The sequence below is a fragment of the Vespula pensylvanica genome, chromosome 4 (assembly GCF_014466175.1).
Source record: "Vespula pensylvanica isolate Volc-1 chromosome 4, ASM1446617v1, whole genome shotgun sequence".
Taxonomy (NCBI): Eukaryota; Metazoa; Arthropoda; class Insecta; order Hymenoptera; family Vespidae; genus Vespula; species Vespula pensylvanica.
Genome location: NC_057688.1, coordinates 10,078,722 through 10,100,890, shown reverse-complemented (window position 1 = coordinate 10,100,890; position 22,169 = coordinate 10,078,722). Strand labels below are relative to the sequence as shown.

General features: G+C 31.9%; 6 protein-coding genes and 1 long non-coding RNA gene across 15 annotated transcripts; 3 read left to right on the top strand and 4 right to left on the bottom strand.

Moving 5' to 3' along the window:
• The first annotated feature begins 133 nt into the window (after nt 1-133).
• On the top strand, nt 134-3,442 carry LOC122628872 (sodium-dependent phosphate transporter 1). 3 transcript variants are annotated; one of them, XM_043811661.1, is made up of 6 exons: nt 134-353; nt 933-1,680; nt 1,805-2,011; nt 2,100-2,310; nt 2,386-3,017; nt 3,117-3,442. In XM_043811661.1, the coding sequence occupies exons 2-6, from the start codon at nt 1,477-1,479 to the stop codon at nt 3,345-3,347; spliced, it is 1,485 nt and encodes a 494-aa protein (XP_043667596.1). In that variant the 5' UTR covers nt 134-353; nt 933-1,476; the 3' UTR covers nt 3,348-3,442. The 3 variants fall into 3 exon arrangements, with proteins under 3 accessions (XP_043667596.1, XP_043667597.1, XP_043667598.1); XM_043811662.1 differs by lacking the exon at nt 134-353 and adding an exon at nt 366-722; XM_043811663.1 differs by lacking the exon at nt 134-353 and adding an exon at nt 366-797.
• LOC122628885 lies at nt 1,749-3,189 on the bottom strand. Its single transcript, XR_006327125.1, has 3 exons — nt 3,060-3,189; nt 2,079-2,304; nt 1,749-1,992 (listed from the first exon to the last, which is right to left on the bottom strand). It is a non-coding gene; the product is annotated as an uncharacterized LOC122628885 (long non-coding RNA).
• Nucleotides 3,443-3,701: 259 nt separating the features above from the next.
• Nucleotides 3,702-6,365, top strand: LOC122628871 (EF-hand domain-containing protein 1-like). The gene is given in 5 exon segments (XM_043811660.1): nt 3,702-3,785; nt 3,787-3,983; nt 4,114-4,436; nt 4,559-5,007; nt 5,078-6,365. Coding segments are annotated over 5 exon segments (1,842 nt in total). The 3' UTR covers nt 5,867-6,365.
• Nucleotides 6,366-6,925: 560 nt separating this feature from the next.
• On the bottom strand, nt 6,926-11,966 carry LOC122628870 (YTH domain-containing family protein 3-like). 2 transcript variants are annotated; one of them, XM_043811659.1, is made up of 5 exons: nt 11,789-11,966; nt 11,062-11,149; nt 10,934-10,961; nt 8,040-9,859; nt 6,926-7,956 (listed from the first exon to the last, which is right to left on the bottom strand). In XM_043811659.1, the coding sequence occupies exons 2-5, from the start codon at nt 11,095-11,097 to the stop codon at nt 7,909-7,911; spliced, it is 1,932 nt and encodes a 643-aa protein (XP_043667594.1). In that variant the 5' UTR covers nt 11,098-11,149; nt 11,789-11,966; the 3' UTR covers nt 6,926-7,908. The 2 variants fall into 2 exon arrangements, with proteins under 2 accessions (XP_043667594.1, XP_043667592.1); XM_043811657.1 differs by lacking the exon at nt 11,789-11,966 and having other exon boundaries at nt 11,062-11,509.
• Nucleotides 11,967-12,027: 61 nt separating this feature from the next.
• On the top strand, nt 12,028-17,773 carry LOC122628868 (protein Aster-B-like). Of its 5 annotated transcripts, none has more exons than XM_043811653.1 (14): nt 12,028-12,362; nt 12,765-13,047; nt 13,127-13,322; nt 14,195-14,475; nt 14,863-15,015; nt 15,090-15,261; nt 15,350-15,508; nt 15,678-15,799; nt 15,951-16,143; nt 16,221-16,454; nt 16,562-16,715; nt 16,961-17,081; nt 17,185-17,360; nt 17,450-17,773. In XM_043811653.1, the coding sequence occupies exons 2-13, from the start codon at nt 12,790-12,792 to the stop codon at nt 17,314-17,316; spliced, it is 2,175 nt and encodes a 724-aa protein (XP_043667588.1). In that variant the 5' UTR covers nt 12,028-12,362; nt 12,765-12,789; the 3' UTR covers nt 17,317-17,360; nt 17,450-17,773. The 5 variants fall into 5 exon arrangements, with proteins under 5 accessions (XP_043667588.1, XP_043667589.1, XP_043667586.1 ...); XM_043811654.1 differs by having other exon boundaries at nt 12,029-12,186; XM_043811651.1 differs by having other exon boundaries at nt 12,056-12,099.
• Nucleotides 17,774-19,562: 1,789 nt separating this feature from the next.
• LOC122628880 (ubiquitin-40S ribosomal protein S27a) lies at nt 19,563-22,144 on the bottom strand. Its single transcript, XM_043811691.1, has 4 exons — nt 22,027-22,144; nt 20,176-20,290; nt 19,846-20,063; nt 19,563-19,769 (listed from the first exon to the last, which is right to left on the bottom strand). The coding sequence occupies exons 2-4, from the start codon at nt 20,276-20,278 to the stop codon at nt 19,620-19,622; spliced, it is 471 nt and encodes a 156-aa protein (XP_043667626.1). The 5' UTR covers nt 20,279-20,290; nt 22,027-22,144; the 3' UTR covers nt 19,563-19,619.
• LOC122628875 (ribosome biogenesis protein NSA2 homolog) lies at nt 20,479-22,140 on the bottom strand. 2 transcript variants are annotated; one of them, XM_043811684.1, is made up of 2 exons: nt 22,027-22,140; nt 20,479-21,409 (listed from the first exon to the last, which is right to left on the bottom strand). In XM_043811684.1, the coding sequence occupies exon 2, from the start codon at nt 21,369-21,371 to the stop codon at nt 20,592-20,594; it is 780 nt and encodes a 259-aa protein (XP_043667619.1). In that variant the 5' UTR covers nt 21,372-21,409; nt 22,027-22,140; the 3' UTR covers nt 20,479-20,591. The 2 variants fall into 2 exon arrangements, with proteins under 2 accessions (XP_043667619.1, XP_043667618.1); XM_043811683.1 differs by lacking the exon at nt 22,027-22,140 and adding an exon at nt 21,566-22,005.
• Nucleotides 22,145-22,169: the final 25 nt, after the last annotated feature.

The following is a 22,169-nucleotide window of genomic DNA, read 5'->3' as shown; positions in this document are numbered from 1 at the left end:
CCGGTGAAATAGAAAAATGACAAAGCAAAATAAAAATATAAAAACATATAAATACGATGTAATTTTTATAAAATGCTAAAAAAATAAATCAATCTATAACATCTATAAAGTTTCGTGGGTAAATACTGGATCAATATCTCATTCCCTCTCCCTTTGAGGGGGATGCGACACAAGTATCTCCCGTTGTGAAAGACTTGTAGATTGGGTCGCGAATTTGACGAACATTTTTATTCGCGATATCTTTCGCATTTTATTAACTTAAATAGAAATATTGACAAGACATCACGCTGACAACGACCACTAATGATCGTATCGAATCGTATCGTTTTACGAAAAGTACTCTGTTATAAAAGGTAGGAGATTTAGACACACGTTCGAAGGGCAATAGAAAACATAATGGCAACGGAGAGACAAGATCTGTAAAGGCACGAACACGAATTATCGACTAAAAACCTTCGAAATCTTTGCCGTCAACGAACTTATTACGTTTTCGCTATTTGATTGTCATTAAGACATAACCGAAGTCAATTTTTCTGACATTATATCCAACGATTTATCTTGGAACAACTTACTTTTTCCTTTGGAGTAAAATATTCTTTACTTATATTTTCTTTTCTATCGATTTATTAATCGGAAACACGAAAATAGATCGCAATATAGGATAATAAAAAATAACAAGTGCAAAGTGCAAAAAGGAATGTTCCAATCTATATCTTACTCCTGTAAGAAATTTTACAAAATTACAATTTTACTTGTAGAACATTTCTATAAGATCAATTAAAATTGCAAATTGAAGAGTAAGCATAACATTGCTTCAAAAAATATTTTCAATATAATGATGAAATTTTATTGCAAATAAACTTTTTCTTCTTCTTTCTTTTCTTTTATCTTTAACGCACATTATATAATTCTTTTGAACATTTCTTTTTCAGATGTGGTCACTGCAAAAACTGGCATGTATTTGTGAAAGGAAGATGCTGACAAAGAATAATTCCAAAACTGAACATTATAATTGTGATCCAAGCAAAACTGGCAAATATATAAGGGTTATTAAACATCAATAATTTTATCGCTAAAACAATTATAGGCTAACGAGCAATAAAGTCATGCCGTTAGATAAAACAGGTGCTGTATCGAAATACTACCTCTGTTGTATGTACAAAAATATAAACACATAATTGATTGTGTTAGAAACAAAATAAAAAATATAAATATACACTTAAGTGTATATACAAAGATATATATTCTGGTGATTAATATTTACATATACTGATATATAGTACTCTTCAAGGAATTTGCATTATTATTGAAGAGCTTTTTCTTGATATATGTTCATTTGTTTGATATCCATTGTTATGCAAATATTAAGGAAAATAAGTTGATTGCGCCTATTAATTTTAAGACAGAGATAACGCCAAGAAAAATACTCATCGCACTGTCAAAGCTCAAATAGCACTGTTTATCAATAACATAAATATGAGCATACCATACGATGAAAATCTCATTTGGATACTAATAGTTGGTTTCATAGTAGCATTTGTCCTAGCATTTGGCATAGGTGCCAACGATGTTGCAAACAGTTTTGGGACGAGCGTGGGTGCCGGGGTCCTTACAATTTTTCAAGCTTGCATCTTGGCAACTTTCTTCGAAATTGCTGGTGCTGTACTGATAGGATATAAGGTATACTCTAACAATGAGAGAGAGAGAGAGAGAGAGAGAGCGAGAGAAAGGGGGAGATCCAAAGATTATACGTATCAAATATTTAATTTTCCAACAAATTTGCTTATTGTTTTTCCTTTGTTAGGTCTCTGATACAATGCGTAAGGGTATACTAGATGTAACGTTATATGAAGGCCACGAAAAAGAATTAATGGTAGGAGCACTTTCTAGTCTAGCTGGATCTGGAATCTGGTTATTGCTTGCAACTGCATTACGACTTCCAATTTCTGGTACACATTCCATTGTTGGAGCTACTGTAGGATTTTCTCTTGTCTGTAGGGGAACAGCAGGGGTTTGTATAGTTTTAATTTATTTAATAATAATTTGTTTATCGGTAATGATTAATAACTAATAATTACCAATTGCATTAAAATTTATAGGTAAAATGGATTGCCCTAATAAATATAGCAGCATCCTGGTTTGCAAGCCCTCTCCTCAGCGGAATCGTATCCGCTGCTATCTTTTGGCTCATAAGAAAATTTGTGTTAAGGTCTAGCGAACCTTTTGAACAGGGACTTCGTATACTTCCTTTAGCATATGGCCTCACCATTGCTGTCAATGTCATGTCGGTTGCACACGATGGACCTAAATGTGTGTAATCATATTTTATCTATGTTTGCATGATGTTACAGGAATTAACAATAATATTTTTTTTATTGCACACAGTGTTGATGTTGGATAAAATGCCATGGTGGGGTAGCTTGACGGCTGCGTTGACTTTAGGATTATTTTCAGGAATTATTGTTTATTTATTTGTTGTACCATGGCAAAGAAAAAGGATAATTTTATCTGGCCCTAGTGGTGAAAAAAAGACGGCCTTGTGTACGTGCGATAAAAGAGAAACGACAGCTATGTCTATAATTTCGGAAAATCCATGTACTAGTAATAGTGACACAAAAGAAGTTGCAGCACCAAAATTACGCGGTAATAGTAGTGCTAGTCCACTTTTAATAGTAGGTGGTTCTAATGCCGAAGAAAGTCAAGCAGAGAGCGATAAGAAAGACGAAGAACAACCGGAAGTCTCAAAGTTATTTTCATTTCTACAAGTATTAACAGCTGGTTTTGGTAGTTTTGCACATGGTGGTAATGATGTTAGCAATGCTATTGGTCCTCTCATAGCACTATGGGCAATATATGCAGAGGGTTCTGCGAGACAAGAAGCTGACACACCAATATTAATACTACTTTATGGTGGATTAGGTATCTCTGCTGGCTTATGGATATGGGGACGTAGAGTAATCCGTACATTAGGACAAGATTTAGCACGTATAACACCTACTACAGGCTTCACTATAGAGGTAAATAACTAATAAACTTATGTTATAATTAATATAACTCACACGCCTTGGAGTACATCATGTAAGAACGTATTGTATTTATTTATTTCAATATTTTAGGTAGGAGCCGCAGTGACAGTTTTGTTGGCAAGTAAGGCTGGTTTACCTGTGTCAACGACTCATTGCAAAGTAGGATCGGTGGTATGTGTTGGATGGGCATCGCGTGGTGGTGAGGGTGTTTCTTGGAAACTGTTCAGAAATATTGCTTTTGCATGGTTGATAACTGTACCAGTGGCTGGTTGCCTATCTGCAGGCTGTATGGCTATTTTTAAAGAAGTTCTTACTTTATGATTTTATTATTTGAATAATTTCAGATGATTTAGGGAAGCCATTCAATAATAAAACTGCTGTGAATAAAACATGCAGAAATAAATAACTGAACACCATTTCTCTGAGTATAAATCATTCACAACCTACAGAAAAATTAAATGTTTATTTAAATAAAATGATATTATGCATTGTTGAGCCGCGAAAATCAGAGTCGTTTGATTTTGTTAGATCAATAGAAAATCGCGTTGTTATAGCAACAGATATAGGCATCTTGTTAGAGGAGTGGATTTCCAGTATTAAAGAAGTTCAATTATCTAAAATAGTAACAGTAATCCTCGTCCATCTTTTTCTTCGTATATATTTTTAATTTTTAATATGGAAGGCTTACCTCTCATACCCGGCTATAGTTTTCGTGATCCAAGTGTAAGTTTCTCCAAATTTTCTTTTGCTAAATATGAGAAGGCGCGATCGTTATTTTCTTCGATATGGCAATATAATGATGTATTTAATATTCCTAAAGATTCAAGATTACAGATTCAAGCGCAAATTTGGCTTTTTAAATGGTTTCCGAACGTTAAATGACAGTAAATTCGGTATTGGGGGAAGGCCTATCGATGTTGCATCTCTTGCCTATATGGAGGAGAAAGATCCCATACAGTAAGTTATTAGAAGATCATCAAGAAATTTCAAGCTTTACCGATTCTTAGGAAAATATACAAAATCTGCCGTAAGTTTCATTAACTTCTTAACATTAATTCGATTGTAATGACTAATATATTAAACTTAGATACGATCCATCGTTAACGTACGGTCGCGTACGTGATTACGGATATCAACAGTTTGTACCGCATTACGCATTGTACGCGCAAAAATGTCTTCGTTTTAAAGCTTTCTTTCGTCAAGGAATTTTTAATTCTCCGAACGAACATTTTCGTATACGTCATGTATACATTATGTATTTCTTAGAGGACGATACATTATGCGTAATAGAGCCTTTTATAGAAAATGCTGGATTTTTGCAAGGTAAACTTGTGAGGCGTGATAAAATTGCAAAAACTATCAATGGCGATTATTTCCATTGGAAAGATCTTAATGTTGGTAAAGATATATGTAAGTCTAGGCCATTTAAATGAATTTTGCTAAATGAATGCCAATTGATAATACTATTTATCATTATCTGACTTATATTAACTCTTTACACCATTATAATTACAATTTTACATTACTTATAGGCATCTATGGAATAGTTTATCATATTATTGATTGTGATCTATTTACGAGAGAATTTTTGAGTAGTCAGGGTATTGATGTGGGAGATAAAGAAGACACGCCCATAGATCCGTACATAGGAGATCGTAAAATGAAAATTAAAGTTACGGAATGCGTTACTCGAATGCCCGATGATGCCAGGCGACGATTTTTAGAATATGATAGAATGATTTTATCATTTGACGCCAAATGGAATGACGATTATTATCAAATAATGTATTTCTTAATGGACGATACCATAGCTATACGCGAGGTTCATAAACCAAATAATGGCAAGGATCCTGTAACAATGCTTTTAAAGAGAATGAAAGTACCAAAAAATTGGAAATATTTTCCATCGTCTTATCCAGGAATATATATGGAATACGGAGATCCTGAGATAATAGAGTATTATACACCAAAGGATTTTAAGGTAAATAAGTAATTTTACATTCTTTTAAAACAATGACTTACATTAAATCGATATCCTTTTTATATATTAGATAGGTGAAACGGTATATATATTTGGAAGACAATTTCTTTTATACGATTGTGACCTTTTCACGAGAAAATATTATTCCGAAGTACTAAGGATAATTCAGCCTAGTAGTATTCCTATTGATCCTCCTATTGATCAGATAAAGCCATTGTCTGAACATAAAATACCTCCGCATATTATGTTAGGAACCCCCGAAGACACGTACGCTAGCTGTTTATCCTATAGAGTTAAACCACCTAAAAAGAATGTTATAAGACAATTATCTAATTTCCCTCGAAAATTACGTTATTCTATGAAGATGGATAATGTACATCCTGAAGATCAAGATCGTGATTTCGTCTTAGAATACAATTTAAGCGAAGGTACCGTGCTAATACAAGAGCTCGAGAAACGTAATTCTGGTCGTCGCGAAGGATGCTTCTTGAAAGCAACGCTTGTTAAGAAACCTGGCACTGATAGGGATAATCCATTATATTACACGCCGCAAGATTTTTTTATTGGAGCTCGAATTAATGTTTTTAATCATTACTTTACTATAAATGGCGCTGATCTATTTGTATATCGTTATATGGAGGCAAATCCCGAAAAGTTTTGTCAGCAGATACGAGACAATATGCGCAATTATTTTGCACAACAAGAACTACTTCAAAATGATATAATGATAGAAGCAAAGAAAATACAACGAAGACAACACGATGCGGACATCTTTGTTGAAAAAGAAATAGAGAATGAAGGTCCTTTAAATTCTCAAATTTGTCAGGACGTTGAAGGAAAAACAAAAGAAATTTTGTAAAATATAAAATGAGATCTTCCGTCATTGCCTTAATTTAGTCATAACAAATTCATTAAATATTTCTATTTCTTTTTTTTTTTTTTATCTATCACAGAGGATACAGAGAAATTTGTATTTGCCAATGCTAAGACAGAATCAACTATTTAGAATTAAGCAACAAATGTAATTAACATCCATGCACTCTATTTAAATATTATTATCAAAATTATTTAACTTACTACAATTCCATGATCCTTAGAATATATTAATAACTTTCTCTGAAAATGTATAAAGTAGAAAAAAAAAACTAAAAAGGAATATTTCTTTGACATTAACAAGTGGATCCAACTCAAGATCGTAATATTACTGATACTGTGTGTATTTATATATTGCAGAAGGTAAATAATAATTATTGATTATTGCAAATGTGTTATCACTTTTGCATAAACTATGAATTATAAAAGTCATTTTAGTCTATACAAATGTTATCGTTTGGTAAAGAGAAATAGCTTACAATGATGTAATATAAGTTGTTTAGGTGTAAATAAACTGAAGCAGAAATCTAGTGATACTATTTTAGACAACCGTCGGATATTACCGAGAATTTAATTAACCAATAACCACAAGTAAAGCTATAACGAAAGATAGGAAGAAATCTTTCCTTTTTAAATATATTTTTTTACATTGTAAATTTGTGTGTGTTTGTGTGTATGGTGTGTTATATATATATATATATATGTATATATATATGTATGTATATATATATATATATATATGCGCACACACATACACACAGATATATATATATATATATATATATATATATATATATATATATATATATATATATATATATATATATATATATATATATATATATATATATATATATTAGTTGCCTAAAATATTGATTTACTACTTGCATTTGCAGATTGTAAAATTCATAGATAATATAGATTACTGTTCTCTAAAATATGCAGCACTTTCATCAAAAGCATTGTTTTTTAGATAGAGATGATCTAGACATAATAATCTAAGTCTAATAGAAAAATGCAAAATAAATCTGTTCCATTGTAGAAATAATTCTAATTTGCAAGATATATTTTTTTATCCATTGTAGAGATTATACTATACCACAAGAGAAATTATAGTAACATATTTAACAATAAGAATCTTGCTTCGTGAAATACATGTCACATTGTAAAATAATAATCATCAATATTATCATTTAAGTTACAACAAAGTAACTGCACAATATTGTTACCCCCTTCCTCCTCCTCTTCCACCTCTTCCTTCACCTCCTCCTCCTCCACCACTTCTTCGTCACCCCCTTATTTTTTCTTGTATAATATCTCGAACCATTTTCGCAGTCCATGGTTAATAGAGTAATAGATGAATCAAAACAATCAGTTGATAATAACTATAGCTATCATTCAATGGTCAAGCATAATGATTATAAACAGAACATTGAATAAGCTCCTGCATCTCTTTAACAAAGAAAGGAAAGCCCTCTCAGTTGCAGGCACCAGATTATATGTCCACTGACGTTTAGAACATTGATTAATTTAAATGACACTTGATATAATATTGTTCTCGCGTAGATTTTTTACATTTTCAACAAAAGTTTAAGCATTTTACAAGAATTAGTCCATGTATTACAGTTTTTTCCTTCTGTTCCATATCCTGTGTTTTTTTCCTTTCATTTTTATTAATTTGTACGTTTAAGAAACACCTTTCGACGAATAACACGCAACACCACACTAGATATTTATTACCGTCATCAAGTTTACCCAATATCCTTTGAGACTGAATTATGTTCTTCTTCGTAATATTTATTATTACATAATATTTATTACGCTAACGCGACGCTAATTATCATATGTATCATTAATCATTTAATAAAAGAAAGTGGCCTCAAGATGGAGTGTTCCATGATGGAAAGACAAGGCCCATTTCAAATCCTGAAAAGCGAACGTATGGAGTAAGATGATAATTAGCCGCAGCGTTCTTTCTTTCCATTGATTTATCTTGCCAATAATAATAGCTTTCAGCTGTATTCATTGCTACTGACGAGAACCTCCTCTGCCTCTACCACGGCCACCATCTCGATCCTGAAAATAACGGGAAGGAAAAGATAATAGTATGTCATCTATCTTCTATGAATAACTGTACATTATTTAAGATCAATGCTTACCTTGCGTTGATGTTGATGAAGATGATGTTGAGAGTGTTGATGATGATCTCGCGACAAATCTCCTGGATGTCCTCTATTTCTGTGGTTGGAAGAAGGGTGATGATGTTGCATAGAATTCAAAGGTGCCTTGCGTTGATCTTCTTCTGCTTGTCTTCTTTCGTAATGTCCAAAATCGTCAAAAATACTAGTAGAATGACGATAAGTATGCAGTATACGCAGAACTGTTACACCTTTCGCATGAGGAACTTCTTGAGCATCCCTCGAATTGGTTACTGGTTTATACTCATTATTCTCTAATTTAATATGTCGTAATTCCCCATTTGGGACATCTTTGACATAAATCCAACGAACTCTAAATTGTCCCTTCCATTTGTCTTGAGACCAAACAGAGCTGTTACTTTGATAATCAACAGGAGAAACCATTTGAGCCATTCCACAGAAGTGGCCAGATCCATTAACAGAAAAGAAAAGATACAAAGGTGCACCTTCGCGGCTAGCTTCTCTATATGCCTGATCCAGTCTTTTGTTTCCATGCTCCGTACTACACCAAATTTCATATTTAATGGATCTATGAATATCATCTTCTGAATAAGATTTAATTACAAAAAACCTAGCTCCAGGTGCAGTCTGATCAAATTCTACCGGATTATAATCATTTTTCACTTTGAGTTCGTCCAAAACAGGATGAGATTGTGTTTGCACAAGCTGTTGTTGCTGCTGCGACTGTTGTGATTGCTGCGACTGCTGTTGCTGCTGCTGCTGCTGCTGCTGTTGCTGCTGCTGCTGCTGTTGTTGTTGCTGCTGCTGCTGCTGCTGTTGTTGTTGTTGTTGGGTTTGATGCTGCTGATGTTGATGCTGCTGGTGCTGCTGGTGTTGCTGATGTTGTTGATGTTGATGCTGCGAATGTTGCGGGTGTTGTGATTGGGTTGGCATATGGATCTGTGATTGGGGAAGTGGCGGAGGAGTTGTTGGTTGCCTGTTCCAGCAAGGTGGAGGAGGTGGTCTCTGTCTTTGAACGGGTGGTGGAGGTGGCGGAACTGGTGGTTGCACTTGCGGCGGCGGCGGTGCGGTTGGAGGAGGAGGAGCAGATGATTTTCCTTCGCCCCATGTTCCTATATCCATATTGTGTTTTCCTGGTACAATAGGCGGCGGTGGCATTCCAGCTTTCTTTTTCATTCCTTGCGACGATGAAAGTGGAGGAACTGGTTTAGCAGGTTGACTTGCAACACTTGCCCAAGTAACTTTTCTTGGCTCCTTTGCTTCTGATTTTATCTGCTGATTAGATGTTGTTTGTTGATCTTGTCTCGGGACCTCCCCACTTCCAATTGATAAGCTTTGTACACTTTGTTCAATAGTCTTAATAGCGGCGCTACTTGGTGTTGGATAACTCTCATTTCCCCTTGGTGCTTGATAATAATCTTCATAGCGAGTTTTTCTAGGTGTGCTCCAAGCACTAAAATCACCATTTCCATGGAAATAATTGAAGGCAGGTTGACCAAATGTACTAAAACCACCACCAGCACTCGCGGAGAACATTCCATCCATACCATATGCATCATGACTTATTTGGCCTCCATATCCGGAAAGAAATGCAACTGGATCTGTTCCATTTGACCAGGTACCATCCCCAGCACCAAACGCTTGGTAAGGAAATGACGTGCCCGCATAGTATTGATTGTAAGGATCACCAGTACTAATTGGATAACTCGAATGATGTTGCGTATTGTTACTTCCTCTCCATGAATCAAATCCAGTATCTTCTCCAGCAGCATGTTCTGATTGTTGTTGCTGTTGCTGATGTTCTTTGGGACCATTGCTTACTAGAGAACATAATGTTATATTTAATTAACTTGATAACAAGATCTCCAAAATATTAATATCGAATCGCATAATTTTTAATAATTTAAATACTCCAATATAGGTTATGATATTTGTACTGACAGTTATTATATTAAGAACACATATATGTTAAAAATAACATCAATATAGTATAAAAAGTATCAATTTACTTATCAAAACAAGTATATTATCTCTCAAGTGCAGACAAGTGCATAGATATAAGATATTGTTTGTTTCTGAATGAAAGGTAACAAAATTATTTGCAATAAAAATGATCTTGTGAGTGAATAAATCTACAATGATCTTAAATTACATTGTATTTGTAAACAATTTGAACTGTATTTGTAAACAATTTGAAATGCCATACTGTATAATATTTCTTATATTTTATCAACTAATATTATATTGGATAAATATAAATAATAATAAAGCAAAAGAAAGCATTTATTTTCACTCTCTTCAATGAATACAGTTTAAAATATATAAACATACAGAGATATTAAATAATTACAAATACAAATCATAACATCTATTACTAACTCATAACACAAGATTAAAACTTAAAAGATAACTATATAAATAATTTACTTTTCCAAAGATATATCCGTATTTTTTGTGCAATTTATTAGTTACTAGTTTTCTCTCGCGTATTATTTATTGGGCTATTAACATTGAAGGGAGCAGAAGATGCAGATTACATGAAATTCTAGAACTATTCTAGCATTATAGAACTATTCTTATTTTTGTATATTTTTTTCTCAATATATGCATATTTTAGATAATTTAATATCCTGTGTAACGCGAAAATAAACAGTATAGATAGGCAAATTTGTAAAATTTTAATATATACATAATACGTTGCATATATAGTACAAATATTATGTATATATACATAGATACGGTATACGTCCCCATACGTATACACGACAGTGTCGCGTTCGCGTGCGCGCGCACACACACACATGCGTTAAAGGTACATATAGTACAACGCGACATACACGCGCAAAAGTCAAAAGAGCGACGTAAAAAGTGTAATAACAATAAAAAGGTCTTACCTTGATTGTTGGTTTGCCCTTTCATCCGCTGCATTCCGTTGCATGAAAAAATATAGAAAATTTAGAATGGCTGCTTCAGTGAAAGGAATGTGCAGAGTAGCAGTGTGGTAGCAAGTCAACACACTGACCTGATTTGAGACAGCACCTGCCAATCCAGCTGACATAACCTGTCGTACGGTCCGTCTGCTCTTTACAGACGTCGAAACGACGGCAATGCTTTAAAAAAAGAATAGTTTTCAAATGCAACACCAGAATATTACATAGGACACCGCGAATACTTTCCTAGTATACGCGATCACTTCTTCAACTGTTCACGTAAAGTTTCACGTAGATTACGAATTTTCACTAAACCTGAGACCTCCGCGCACTGCCCCCCAATGTTCTGCCGCGAGAGAGTCTCAGGAAAGACCCCTTTTTTATGCACAAAATCAGATAAATTTTCACCAAATTTTTAACTCCAAATGCTAACTACGTGACGTGCACTGACCTCTCGTATGTACTGACCGAATGAGTAACTGTCTAAAAATAAATGTCACTGACGCTTATCCTTTTTGACGATTTTCTCTTTAGGGAATTTTTAAAGATGAAATTTAACTGATTGTTATTTATCGTCTATCTATATGAAATATATACGCATACATACACACACATACACACACACACACACAGATTATATACACAGACTATATATGTATATATATGATCCGTTTTTTCATTTTTATCAATTAAATATATTTTGGACTTTTTAATGTCGTATAAGTAGACAAGATGGTAGCCTTGAAATATAAGTTACAGAAAGGGACTGATTAATCAATTGTCGTTATAGTCTTGTTTATGTGATTGGTCGTTTCTTACCTGTTCAATAAATGTCAATAATTCCCCGATCACGAGACCGTCGTTGTTCTTTCGTTAATTCTTTGTTTCGTTCATCTTGTCTATTGTGATGTGAATGTTGAGCTTAATAAAATCTACAATCGTATTAAATTGTATGCATGTAACATACATACATATATAGATTGTAACAAGGTAGCGCCATATTAGCTACCTTATATTAGTAGAATTATTTTTACGAGTGCAAGTGGTAGCACTGAGTACGGGTCCTGCTAGTCATGTCGCTGGTAGATGGCGAGCATCAGTATGGCCGTTCAATCGGAAGGAATTAATCGGTTAAAAATTCGTACTTAACTTGGCTTCTACGTTTGAATAAGAAAAAAAGGACTGTGATTTATAGTGGCTATAGTATTTGGGAAATAGTATCTCTTTTTCTTTTTGAAACTCTAGACATCACATTATTTATTATGAAATCTTTATAAACTCTCGATACTTAGTAACAATGTCATCTATCATTTAAAGTTGTTCGATGACAACTTATTTGCATTGACCGTGACAGCTTGCTTGCTTTGAAATATGTCTATTTTTACGGTGGCAGGTGATTCTTTCCTAAATGTCGAATAATTATTTTGTTTTTTAAATAAATATATGTTATATTTTCTTTTTTGTAATCATTTCTATTGTACTTTAACACGAACGCTTTGTTTTGTGTAATTAATTTGCAATATTCTGGAGTTTCAATGGGTGACATATTCTACAACTGAATTATTCGACAATGCTATTGTGTACATATTAAGCACTATAAAGTGGAATTGATACAAAAATATCCTGTATCAAGCATGTATGTATTCTCATGTGCAAGTTTTCTCAATGCATTATACTAACTCCATTTAATATGAGTTCTTTTTTGCCGTGTCTCATTCTTAGCCATATTACTGACAACGCAAATGATTCTATTTCTTTTAGAGATAAAATTTGACTTTAAAACTGTTTTTTATAGGAATAAATCAGTTGAAAATCTGTTAATGTCTAGTCATGATGTAATCAATAGTATAAATTCATCAAATTTGGGACATCAGAGTTGTGCGACAAATGTAGGGAATGGAATATCAACGGAGATACCTCAAGAAACAATAAATAGCGGAGGTGGTAGCCCTATATCTAGTCCTAATTTATCTCCTCGTCCCAGTCCTAAAGCTCACTGCAGACGGGAATATATTAGATTAAATTCCGACTCGAGTAAAGAATCGATTCGTGCGAATAAATCGGACGATCAGTCACAGGTGATATTACGTTTTATCATGATATTACCTGCTTTTTTGTAATGTTAGAAATATTATTTAATTATTATTTGTTATTTAGGAAGCGATAAACAAGTCGTCTGATTCAGTTGATTATAGTAAGAGTTCTACGCATGAAAGTAAGAAAGAATCCAGGAATGGAGATCGAAATAAAAAGAAATCATGGTACCACGTGTTATACCCAACGTACAAATCTCGGTCCGAAGATTTTAAACGAATATTTAAAGATGTTCCAGACGATGAAAGATTAGTTGTAGGTAAGCAATTCAATTTTTCGAAAGAACATATTATATTTATATAAAAAAGGGATACAATAAAAGCAGGTCAATAGGGTTAGCAAAGTTCTAAAATATTTCTTACACTTTTTATAGCTTTAAGTGTTATTCATGCGAGATTATATCAATTGTAGAACCTTTATAGAAGAATCCTGAATCCACAAATCAGATTGTGATACATCTCTATCTATCATCTTTCTCCTTAGTAAGTTATCCCCTGCCACCTCATCTGACATTGCTTTTGTTGTTCAGATATGGCATTATTTAGTTATGTTTTAAGAGAAATAGATGTGATTAAAAGTTTTCTCTTTTTTTTATTTCTTTTCATTTAAAATTATACATTATATAAACGTGCATCTGATTAATATTTTGAAGTATGAAATTTTGTAAGTTCTCAATCCTAAAAATTTATAAGAGAAGTTAATAGCTTATACCCATAACATGGCTCGGGGATTCATGTTGCAATACTATATTTGTTAGATCGGACAAATGTCGATACTTACGACACACGTATATATACATTGTCTATCAACATAATCGTATAAAAAAAAATTTTTCAAATATAATACAAAGTTACAAAAAAAGAAGACGAATTATCTTTATTGACATTGTTACATGAAGCCCCAATATTCGATCAATTAATTAATACAACACTTTTAGTTTTTTTAACTGTACAGTTAAATATCTTGATTTCTCTTAAATTAAAATAATTAATAATTGTTAATACAAAAGTTTATAGTAAATGGATGCACATTAAACTATGCTATAAATTAGTTCTATTCCTTTGACATGTATTTTTTTTTTTTTCTTATGAATTCTATACTTAATTTTACATACACAAATGGAATTTTTAGATTATTCCTGCGCCCTACAACGCGAGATATTAGTGCATGGAAGGCTTTATGTCTCTCAAAACTACGTGTGCTTTTATGCCAATATTTTCATGTGGGAGACATTGGTGTCTCTACGTTGGAAAGACGTTACATCTATTACCAAAGAAAAAACTGCGCTTGTGATTCCCAATGCCATCTTAATATGCACCGTTAGTGATAAATTTTTCTTGACTTCGTTTGGTGCAAGGGATAAGACATATTTGATGTTATTCCGTGTTTGGCAAAATGCTCTGATTGGTCAGGTAGGATGAATTTAATATTACAGATGAAATCTTATAAAAGGTCTTAGTTACATGCATTTACTCATAAAGTAGATTCTACAATAATATTTATGTATTTATGCAAATAACATCAATATCTTACTGTATTATATTATCTTGATGGTAGAAGCTGAGAAGATTAGTAGGAAAGATTGATATATAAGTTTTACCTTGATCTTATTGAAGTTAATTTTTAAATACTATCTAACATTGAATCAAATGTAATAGTCCTTCTAATAGTAAATATCAAATAATTATGTTTATATTAAAATTAATAATAATCAAATATAATACATGAAAGAATTTATATGTGAACAGAAGCAAAACAAATAAATTAGTACCATTACTCATTATTATGTTCTCTTTTAGCCAATGAGTATGGCTGAAATGTGGCAACTTGTTCACACCAGTTATGGGGATGAATTAGGATTAACGTCCGACGATGAAGATTATGTACCACCATTAGCAGCTACAGACGAAGAGAAATTTTCAACGCGATTATCCGTGGAATCATTTTCTGAAGTAATATATTTCATATTAATTTTTTTATAACCCAATGAGTTATTATATTTATATCTCGTTTTTTAAAAATCTAGGCGGAAGGTGCAAGCATGGAAAATTCAACTTCCCCTATTGTAGAACCAATTAATGAAATAGAAGAACAAATTGTATCTTTACCTCCACCTCCACCTCAACCTAGAACAGATTCAGTTCTTGATCCGACTGATCTAAGCGATACGACGGAAAGTGAAGCTGAAAAGCATACTGGTAACGGCTATATCTATATTTATATTGTCTGTATGTTTAATCATATTTTCTCTATTTTTTGGCTATAACAAAAAAAAAAATGTTTTAGCAAAACTGAGCATTCGTGGAGGTATGAAATGTACTTCTCCGCACGAAGGTCGTGAACTCTATAAAACTATTTTCCCTATACACATAGACCAGTTGTTCACTTTATTATTTACAAATTCAAAATTTTTTTTGGATTTTCACACTGCTCGCAAGACCACTGGTAATACATAATAAATTATGTTGCACGATTAAAAAAATCAAAGTATTATTATGTATTTTGTAATATATCCGTAATATTAGGTTGATCGGATGAAAATTTTCCGATTAATCTAATATATATTGCCTATATACTAAATTAAAGTCCAGATATGCTGATTTCATTGCTTTAGATTTGGTACAATCTGCATGGACGCAAAATGATCAAACTGGTCAAAAAATGAGGACAATATCTATGACAGTATCATTAACTCAAACAATTGGTCCAAGGAGTTCTCAAGTTATGGAAACCCAGGTATAAAGAAAAACAAAATACTTTACATAATGTCAGATTTTCAATCGAAAAACTTTAATTATGTAAATTCGATCTTGGACTTACATCAATAATATCAAGTTTATCATATAATATCAAGGAAATAATATCAAGTCTATCATATTTCATATAGATCATGTTGCCATGCAGCAGACCAGGTCATCTTTACTGCATCGATGTAGAATGCACAAATGCAGGTATTCCATATGCAGATTCCTTTAGTGTGTTAACTCATTATTGTATGAACAGCGTATCGGACAATGAAACGAGCCTGACAATATTTTCACAAATCAAATATAAGAAGAATGTTTGGTCTTTCGTGAAAAGTAAGTTTTTTTTTTAAGAATCCTTATTTATAATATTACATATATTTTTGTTTAATTTTTAAATCCGCTTGTAATAGGTATGATAGAAAAAAGTTGTTGGACTGGACTTGATGATTATTTTAGTAGTATAATAAAAGCTTTGAATCTAGAATGTGAAGAAGGTATCGGGAGTGCAGGATTAAAAAGAAAAACACGTAGAAGAAGGCGAGCAACATGCGCAGGAAGTGCATTACAAAATCACTCGCCGGATAATATGTCTCCCAATCATCAATCTTTACCTACAGATCTGCCACATATACACAATAATAATGGTATTATAACAATACACAAGTATATCTCTAGTGTTTTGTATTAGTAATTTAAGTAATGTAATGTAATGCAAAGAAAATCTATTTGTTTATATCGATAAAATGTATAGGTGCCAGTACTAGGAGTGATGCAGGCATGATAGTTAGTTCAATGCTTCTGGTAGCTGTATTATGTCTGATGATAATCAATGGGTTATTGTATTACAAATTATGGGGCCTGGAAGAAGCTGCAGCTTACACAATAATGGATTTACATGTTCTTAAGTATGTAAAAATTGAGGTACTTTGTAAATCCTTAAACATGTATTTAAGCTTGTATTGTATTAGCTGATAGTAAGTTTAATACACAGTATATACTATATTAATATAACATTCATATAAGTTATTGTTATTTTGATAAATTTTGAATATATGCTTCGTCAGTTTATAACTTCCTTTTAAAATTCAAGATCAGTTTCGACAGTATTGCGAAGAATATCTTTTATTTTAAATATATTTTTTATCTATAGGAACACTCCAAAGACTGAAGAAGATTGGATAAATTTGTTACAGCAACAAGAAAGTTTGCATAATGTAGAGGTACGGAAATGGCAACGAGTATTACACACAGCTGCACAATTACTTAGACAAGTAAGCCATACACTTTAATTGAATATTATGCTTTTTTTTTTTTTAAATAATGTTCCTAAGATTATTGATTTATTGATAAAAATAATATCGTTATTTTGTGCAGACTGAAGAATCTTTAACAGAATTGCAAATGAGCATTCATCCTACTGCAACAGAAAAGATGTTTTCAGTATTAAAACCGACTCTAAAAAATATCAATACTCGCACAGAACAACAAAGTAAATCCGAGTTATAAATCCAATTCATTGGAACAATGTTACACTCCTCTGTTAGTTCAAGGTATGAAACTTTATATGCATGAATATATGATTTTACAAATGTGACATGTACATGTCTACACGTATTTACGATATATTTTTCAATTTCAGGTTCGTTTCTCGTTGATTCCATCAGTGATCTTGTGTATAGTTGAAGAAAGGGGAAAGAACTTACCGATACACTGTGATTATATTTAAAAATTCTACGAAATATATGGAATAATTTAGTGATAAATATTTAAACATTTACCATTTATATTTGGAATTAATGTTTTTCTTAGTGTTATTATATGTATGTATAATACATATAGTGTTAATATGTATGTATGATACTTTACACAAATTTGCTTTACACAAGAAAAAAAAAATAATCAATTCTGTTATAAATGTGATAAAATAGATATATCTAGCTAATACATAACAAATGGATTATTATTTCAATATGACTTTGATTTACTGGGAGGGCAGTATAATTAAAAATTAGAAAAATAGATTAATTAAAAATAATTCACCAAGTCATTCTTTGATTATGTTATTTTGTAAAATTCTATATAATAGTACCAAAGCAATATACTTTAAGGCTCTTTATCAATCCCTGATTTTATAACGGTTTAGACCAACAATGAGTACAGAAGTAATTCAAACGTATCAATGTAATTTTTGAGAATGTTTTCCCAAATTTTTGAGAAAGCTTTTATGCATAAACAATTCTGCAAAAAACATCTTTTTATAACATGACTTTTTCCAAAAAAATAAAGCTTTTTCAAAAATTAAAAAAAAAGCCATTACCTCGCTTAAATCTTCATCTTTAACACGTTCACACTGGCGCGTACCACCGATGACTCGCGCTCGAATCTTATATGTACTTGAATTTTCGTCAGAGTAAGCGTATCAGCAAAAATTTAGTTCGTTAAGTAACTAAAAAAAATTGCCACATAGTTAAACTTTCAATAATGTTGATTTAATTTATATCAATCGAAAAAAAATGGGATGAAGTAAAGCATTAATATGAGCACCATTTCACAGAGAGAAACGTAAAAACAAGCGCTGGTGCGAACGTGTTAAAATGAGACCTTGTTCATTACAATTATTCATTGTTGGTGTAAGTCATTATAAAATCAATAACAAACCTTAACGCGTTACGTAGTTTTCGTTCCTGTAAACAGCTGGAGGTGTGTAAGAGTTTTCAAAATTGTTTTTGCTTCGTTAATTCCAATTCGTTTAGTTTTTCAGTATATATAATGTTTGAACTATAATATATCACTGCTAGTTTAATGATGTGCGAAGTAGAATAAACTAATATTTAAATAATAATACATTTAAACAATAGTCCAAACATTATATAGCACATAACACGCATTAAATATAAAATAATTTCAATTTAATATTTCAATAGAGTTAAATTTTGAACTCGGAATCATTATCTTTATCTAATATAAATAAATACGAACTCCTAACTGACTTTGACGATTACCGGATCAATTTTCTTTTGTACTTGAGGAATATATCGAGCCTCTTTATTTTTATACCTAAAAATTTTAAAATCAATACTTTCGGAAATTTTATAATTATTTAAACAATAGTATATTCCGTTAAGAATCAAATAGCTCTTAGAGACGCGTTAAACGTACAATAATTTTCTTTTAAGCCTCGTCGTTTGTTTAATGTCAACAAGAAGGAACAGTATATTGACCGTGCGAGTTACACGTCAGTTAACTTTCGTACACCGAAGAGTACAGATCGAAATACTTCCTTTCCGTACAGTTACATTTAAATTATCTTATACATCCGATTTTTTTTATAATTATTTAGACAATCTACAATGTATTCGGAGTACAATAACGTAATATATAACACTAATATATTTCGTTAGACATAATAAAAGTCGTAAAACATGAACAATGAAACGGTCTCAACCCGTAGATTACTTTCAATATATCGAAATCTAAACCTACGTTATTATGCTTGTTATAACAGAAGTCTATTGAGGAAACGGCTGCATATATTCATGCGTTTTGGAAATGTTTTCTTTTCACATCTAACTAGACATCATCAAAGTACTCTCATTTTACATTGCTAATCATACTTCAATAGATAAAGATAAGATTAGACATAAAAAAATTTCAAAATAATTTCTTAGCAAAAATGCACTGGGAACATTAAAATAAGGTTATTACGTCTACTTACAAAGTTACGAATACGTTTGTTGAATTAAAACTTAGTATTTGTCAAGTATTTAAGAAGATTCTTTAATCAAATAAACTGCGTACATATTTCTCATTTATTTATCTTCTGGTTTATTAAATACAAGCGTGTACCCACATTTACCACAATAATGACGGTCTTCCATGGCCGCCATGAAAACACCAGCGCCACATTGTTCCATAGGACATTCTCGTCTTAGTCGATGGATCTTTCCATTTTCATCGACCTAAGAAATATTTTGATATATATGATAAACGTGCTGTAATACAGATTAATAGAAAAATATAAACTTCGATAGATACCTTGTAAAATTTTAACACAGCAAGTTTGACCTTCTTCTTCTTGTGCTTGATTTTTTTCGGCGTTGAGTAATTCTTCTTCTTACGTTTTTTCGCTCCACCTCGTAAACGCAAAACCAAATGCAACGTAGATTCCTTCTGAATATTGTAATCTGACAAAGTTCTGCCATCTTCTAATTGTTTGCCAGCAAAAATCAATCGTTGTTGGTCAGGTGGAATTCCTAATGAAAATAAAAAATGTATTTTTACATATAATCTTATACCTTTCGAAAGATATATATTTTCTATAAAAAAATTTAATGAACGTAAAAAAGATTTGATGAAAATATTTACCCTCTTTATCTTGAATTTTAGCCTTGACATTTTCAATAGTATCAGATCCTTCTACCTCAAGGGTGATGGTCTTCCCTGTAAGTGTCTTTACAAAAATCTGCATATCTTCTTATAGCTGCAACAATACGAACTGAAATCAATTTCTCATTATTTACCATATAAAAGAAAAAAAAAAAGAAATCAGAAAAATAAGAGAATAAACGCAAAAGTTATTGTTGGAATTTATTTTACAAAATATTTCCCAAAGTAAGTTTAAATCTTATGTATGTTAGTGAAAGAAAGATCGTAAAAGACAATACATTCATATTTTATAAAATATCTTTATTGCAATAATTTTTTTATATAAGGAAAAAATACAAAGGAAGAAGATAAATTAACAAGCAACAACAGCAAATTATACAAACTATTAAATTGGATTAAACAAGTAATATAGCATTGATACAACCATCATTTTCTGGATTATTCGTGACTTGTGCGTATTTGCCCCATACAACTTTACCAGATTGGGTTACAAGACCCAATTCAGAGATATTCACTTCAATAATAGTACCTTTAGTTATTACACCTAAATTTGTATACATTGGAGAGCTTGGGTTTTTTTTAACATCTATGATCGGTAGATAAAAAGTTGCTTTTAATTCTGGATGCGTGACGTGTGCTTTTTTGAAACGTAATGCCATCGGTCTAATAAATCTTTCAAATTTAGGTGGCTTCCTTGTAAAATTTTCACCAACAAATGTAACTTTAGTAACCATTCTTTTCCAAGATTTTCTTTTAGACTTCCCACTTCTCATTACTTTGAAAACTTCTGATTCTGATTGAGCTTTAACTTTAGGTATCGGTACATCCCATTTTCCGACCTTTTCCTTTCGTTTTTGTTTAATCATATTGGACAATACTTTTGCTCTTTTAGTAACATCTCTGTCAAGAAGATATACCGGTACAGCTCCGTCTGACGGATTCTCTGATGTTTGCTTTACTCTTTTTTCTTCATGAGCCTTGATCTTTTTCTTCATTTGAATTTTTTCATTGCGACGTTCTTTATTAAAGATTTTAGCCTTAATACCGCGCAATGTACGTGCACGCTCTGCACGTTTATGAGGCTCTCGTGCTTCCCGTTTTCTTTTTCTCTCTTCATAATCCAAACGTCGTCCATATAACTTTCGATGTTTATCGATATATTCGTTCTGTGGCATCTTGATCGCACAGTAACTTCTTTGATTGCTTTAAATTTCTAAAAAAAAAAAAAATAAATAAATAAATAAATAAAATGAGAAATAAAAATAACAATAATAATTCTAAGTAACGAAACTGTTGTCAATATTGAATTTATAGATAGTTTATGTATCGTAAACAATATATTGTAAAAACAAATGTATTATCGACTTACCTTACAAGCTAATTTACACTTGATAAACAATCTCACTGTAAATTATAAGAATATTTTATAATTAACTATCATTCAAATTTAGCATACAAATAAATTAAGAATCGATAGAGTACACTTGGACAAGATGTTTATTTATTGTTGAATTAATACTGTTATAACTTTCTTGATACGAAAACATGCAATGCGGCTTAATTAATGCACTAAACGTACGCATCGCTATTGCAATTTGACGGAAAATTAAATTTTCTATCGTGCCAGCATCACATACGCTCGCGCGCGCGCGCGCCATGTGCCAATACAGGTTATAAGTAAAACGGTATTTTAACATTAATCGAAATACCTTTGTTTAAAATAATTGTTTACAGTGACGAGTGAACAAACGATCGAGATACCAACCTATCGAATATATTAATTTTAATCGTTAAACAATATAAATAAAAGGAAAATGAATTAGAACATACCTTCGGCTATGCCATCCAACTTGGAAAGGAAGCACGAATGTAGATTAAAGAAATATAGCAATTATATAAGACGGTGAAACGAGTGTTGAAAATATTGCCTGTGTATTAATCGCACCATCTATCAGTGCCATCTGTAACAATTT

What these genes read in the sequence shown, in the direction of transcription:
- LOC122628868 (XM_043811651.1), top strand. Translation starts at nt 12,056, where the DNA reads ATGGCGAGCATCAGTATGGCCGTTCAATCGGAAGGAATTAATCG. An exon ending in CCGTGGAATCATTTTCTGAA is followed by an intron (nt 15,016 to 15,089) that starts GTAATATATTTC and finishes TTAAAAATCTAG; the next exon opens with GCGGAAGGTGCAAGCATGGA. An exon ending in ATGGATTTACATGTTCTTAA is followed by an intron (nt 16,716 to 16,960) that starts GTATGTAAAAAT and finishes TTTTATCTATAG; the next exon opens with GAACACTCCAAAGACTGAAG.
- LOC122628870 (XM_043811659.1), bottom strand. Translation starts at nt 11,097, where the DNA reads ATGTCAGCTGGATTGGCAGGTGCTGTCTCAAATCAG. An exon ending in CAGGTGCTGTCTCAAATCAG is followed by an intron (nt 10,962 to 11,061) that starts GTCAGTGTGTTG and finishes AACGGAATGCAG; the next exon opens with CGGATGAAAGGGCAAACCAA. An exon ending in AGGGCAAACCAACAATCAAG is followed by an intron (nt 9,860 to 10,933) that starts GTAAGACCTTTT and finishes TATGTTCTCTAG; the next exon opens with TAAGCAATGGTCCCAAAGAA.
- LOC122628880 (XM_043811691.1), bottom strand. Translation starts at nt 20,278, where the DNA reads ATGCAGATTTTTGTAAAGACACTTACAGGGAAGACCATCACCCTTGAG. An exon ending in TAAAATTCAAGATAAAGAGG is followed by an intron (nt 20,064 to 20,175) that starts GTAAATATTTTC and finishes TATTTTCATTAG; the next exon opens with GAATTCCACCTGACCAACAA. An exon ending in CTGTGTTAAAATTTTACAAG is followed by an intron (nt 19,770 to 19,845) that starts GTATCTATCGAA and finishes AATATTTCTTAG; the next exon opens with GTCGATGAAAATGGAAAGAT.
- LOC122628872 (XM_043811661.1), top strand. Translation starts at nt 1,477, where the DNA reads ATGAGCATACCATACGATGAAAATCTCATTTGGATACTAATAGTTGGT. An exon ending in TGCACACGATGGACCTAAAT is followed by an intron (nt 2,311 to 2,385) that starts GTGTGTAATCAT and finishes TATTGCACACAG; the next exon opens with TGTTGATGTTGGATAAAATG. An exon ending in CTACAGGCTTCACTATAGAG is followed by an intron (nt 3,018 to 3,116) that starts GTAAATAACTAA and finishes TCAATATTTTAG; the next exon opens with GTAGGAGCCGCAGTGACAGT.
- LOC122628875 (XM_043811684.1), bottom strand. Translation starts at nt 21,371, where the DNA reads ATGCCACAGAACGAATATATCGATAAACATCGAAAGTTATATGGACGA.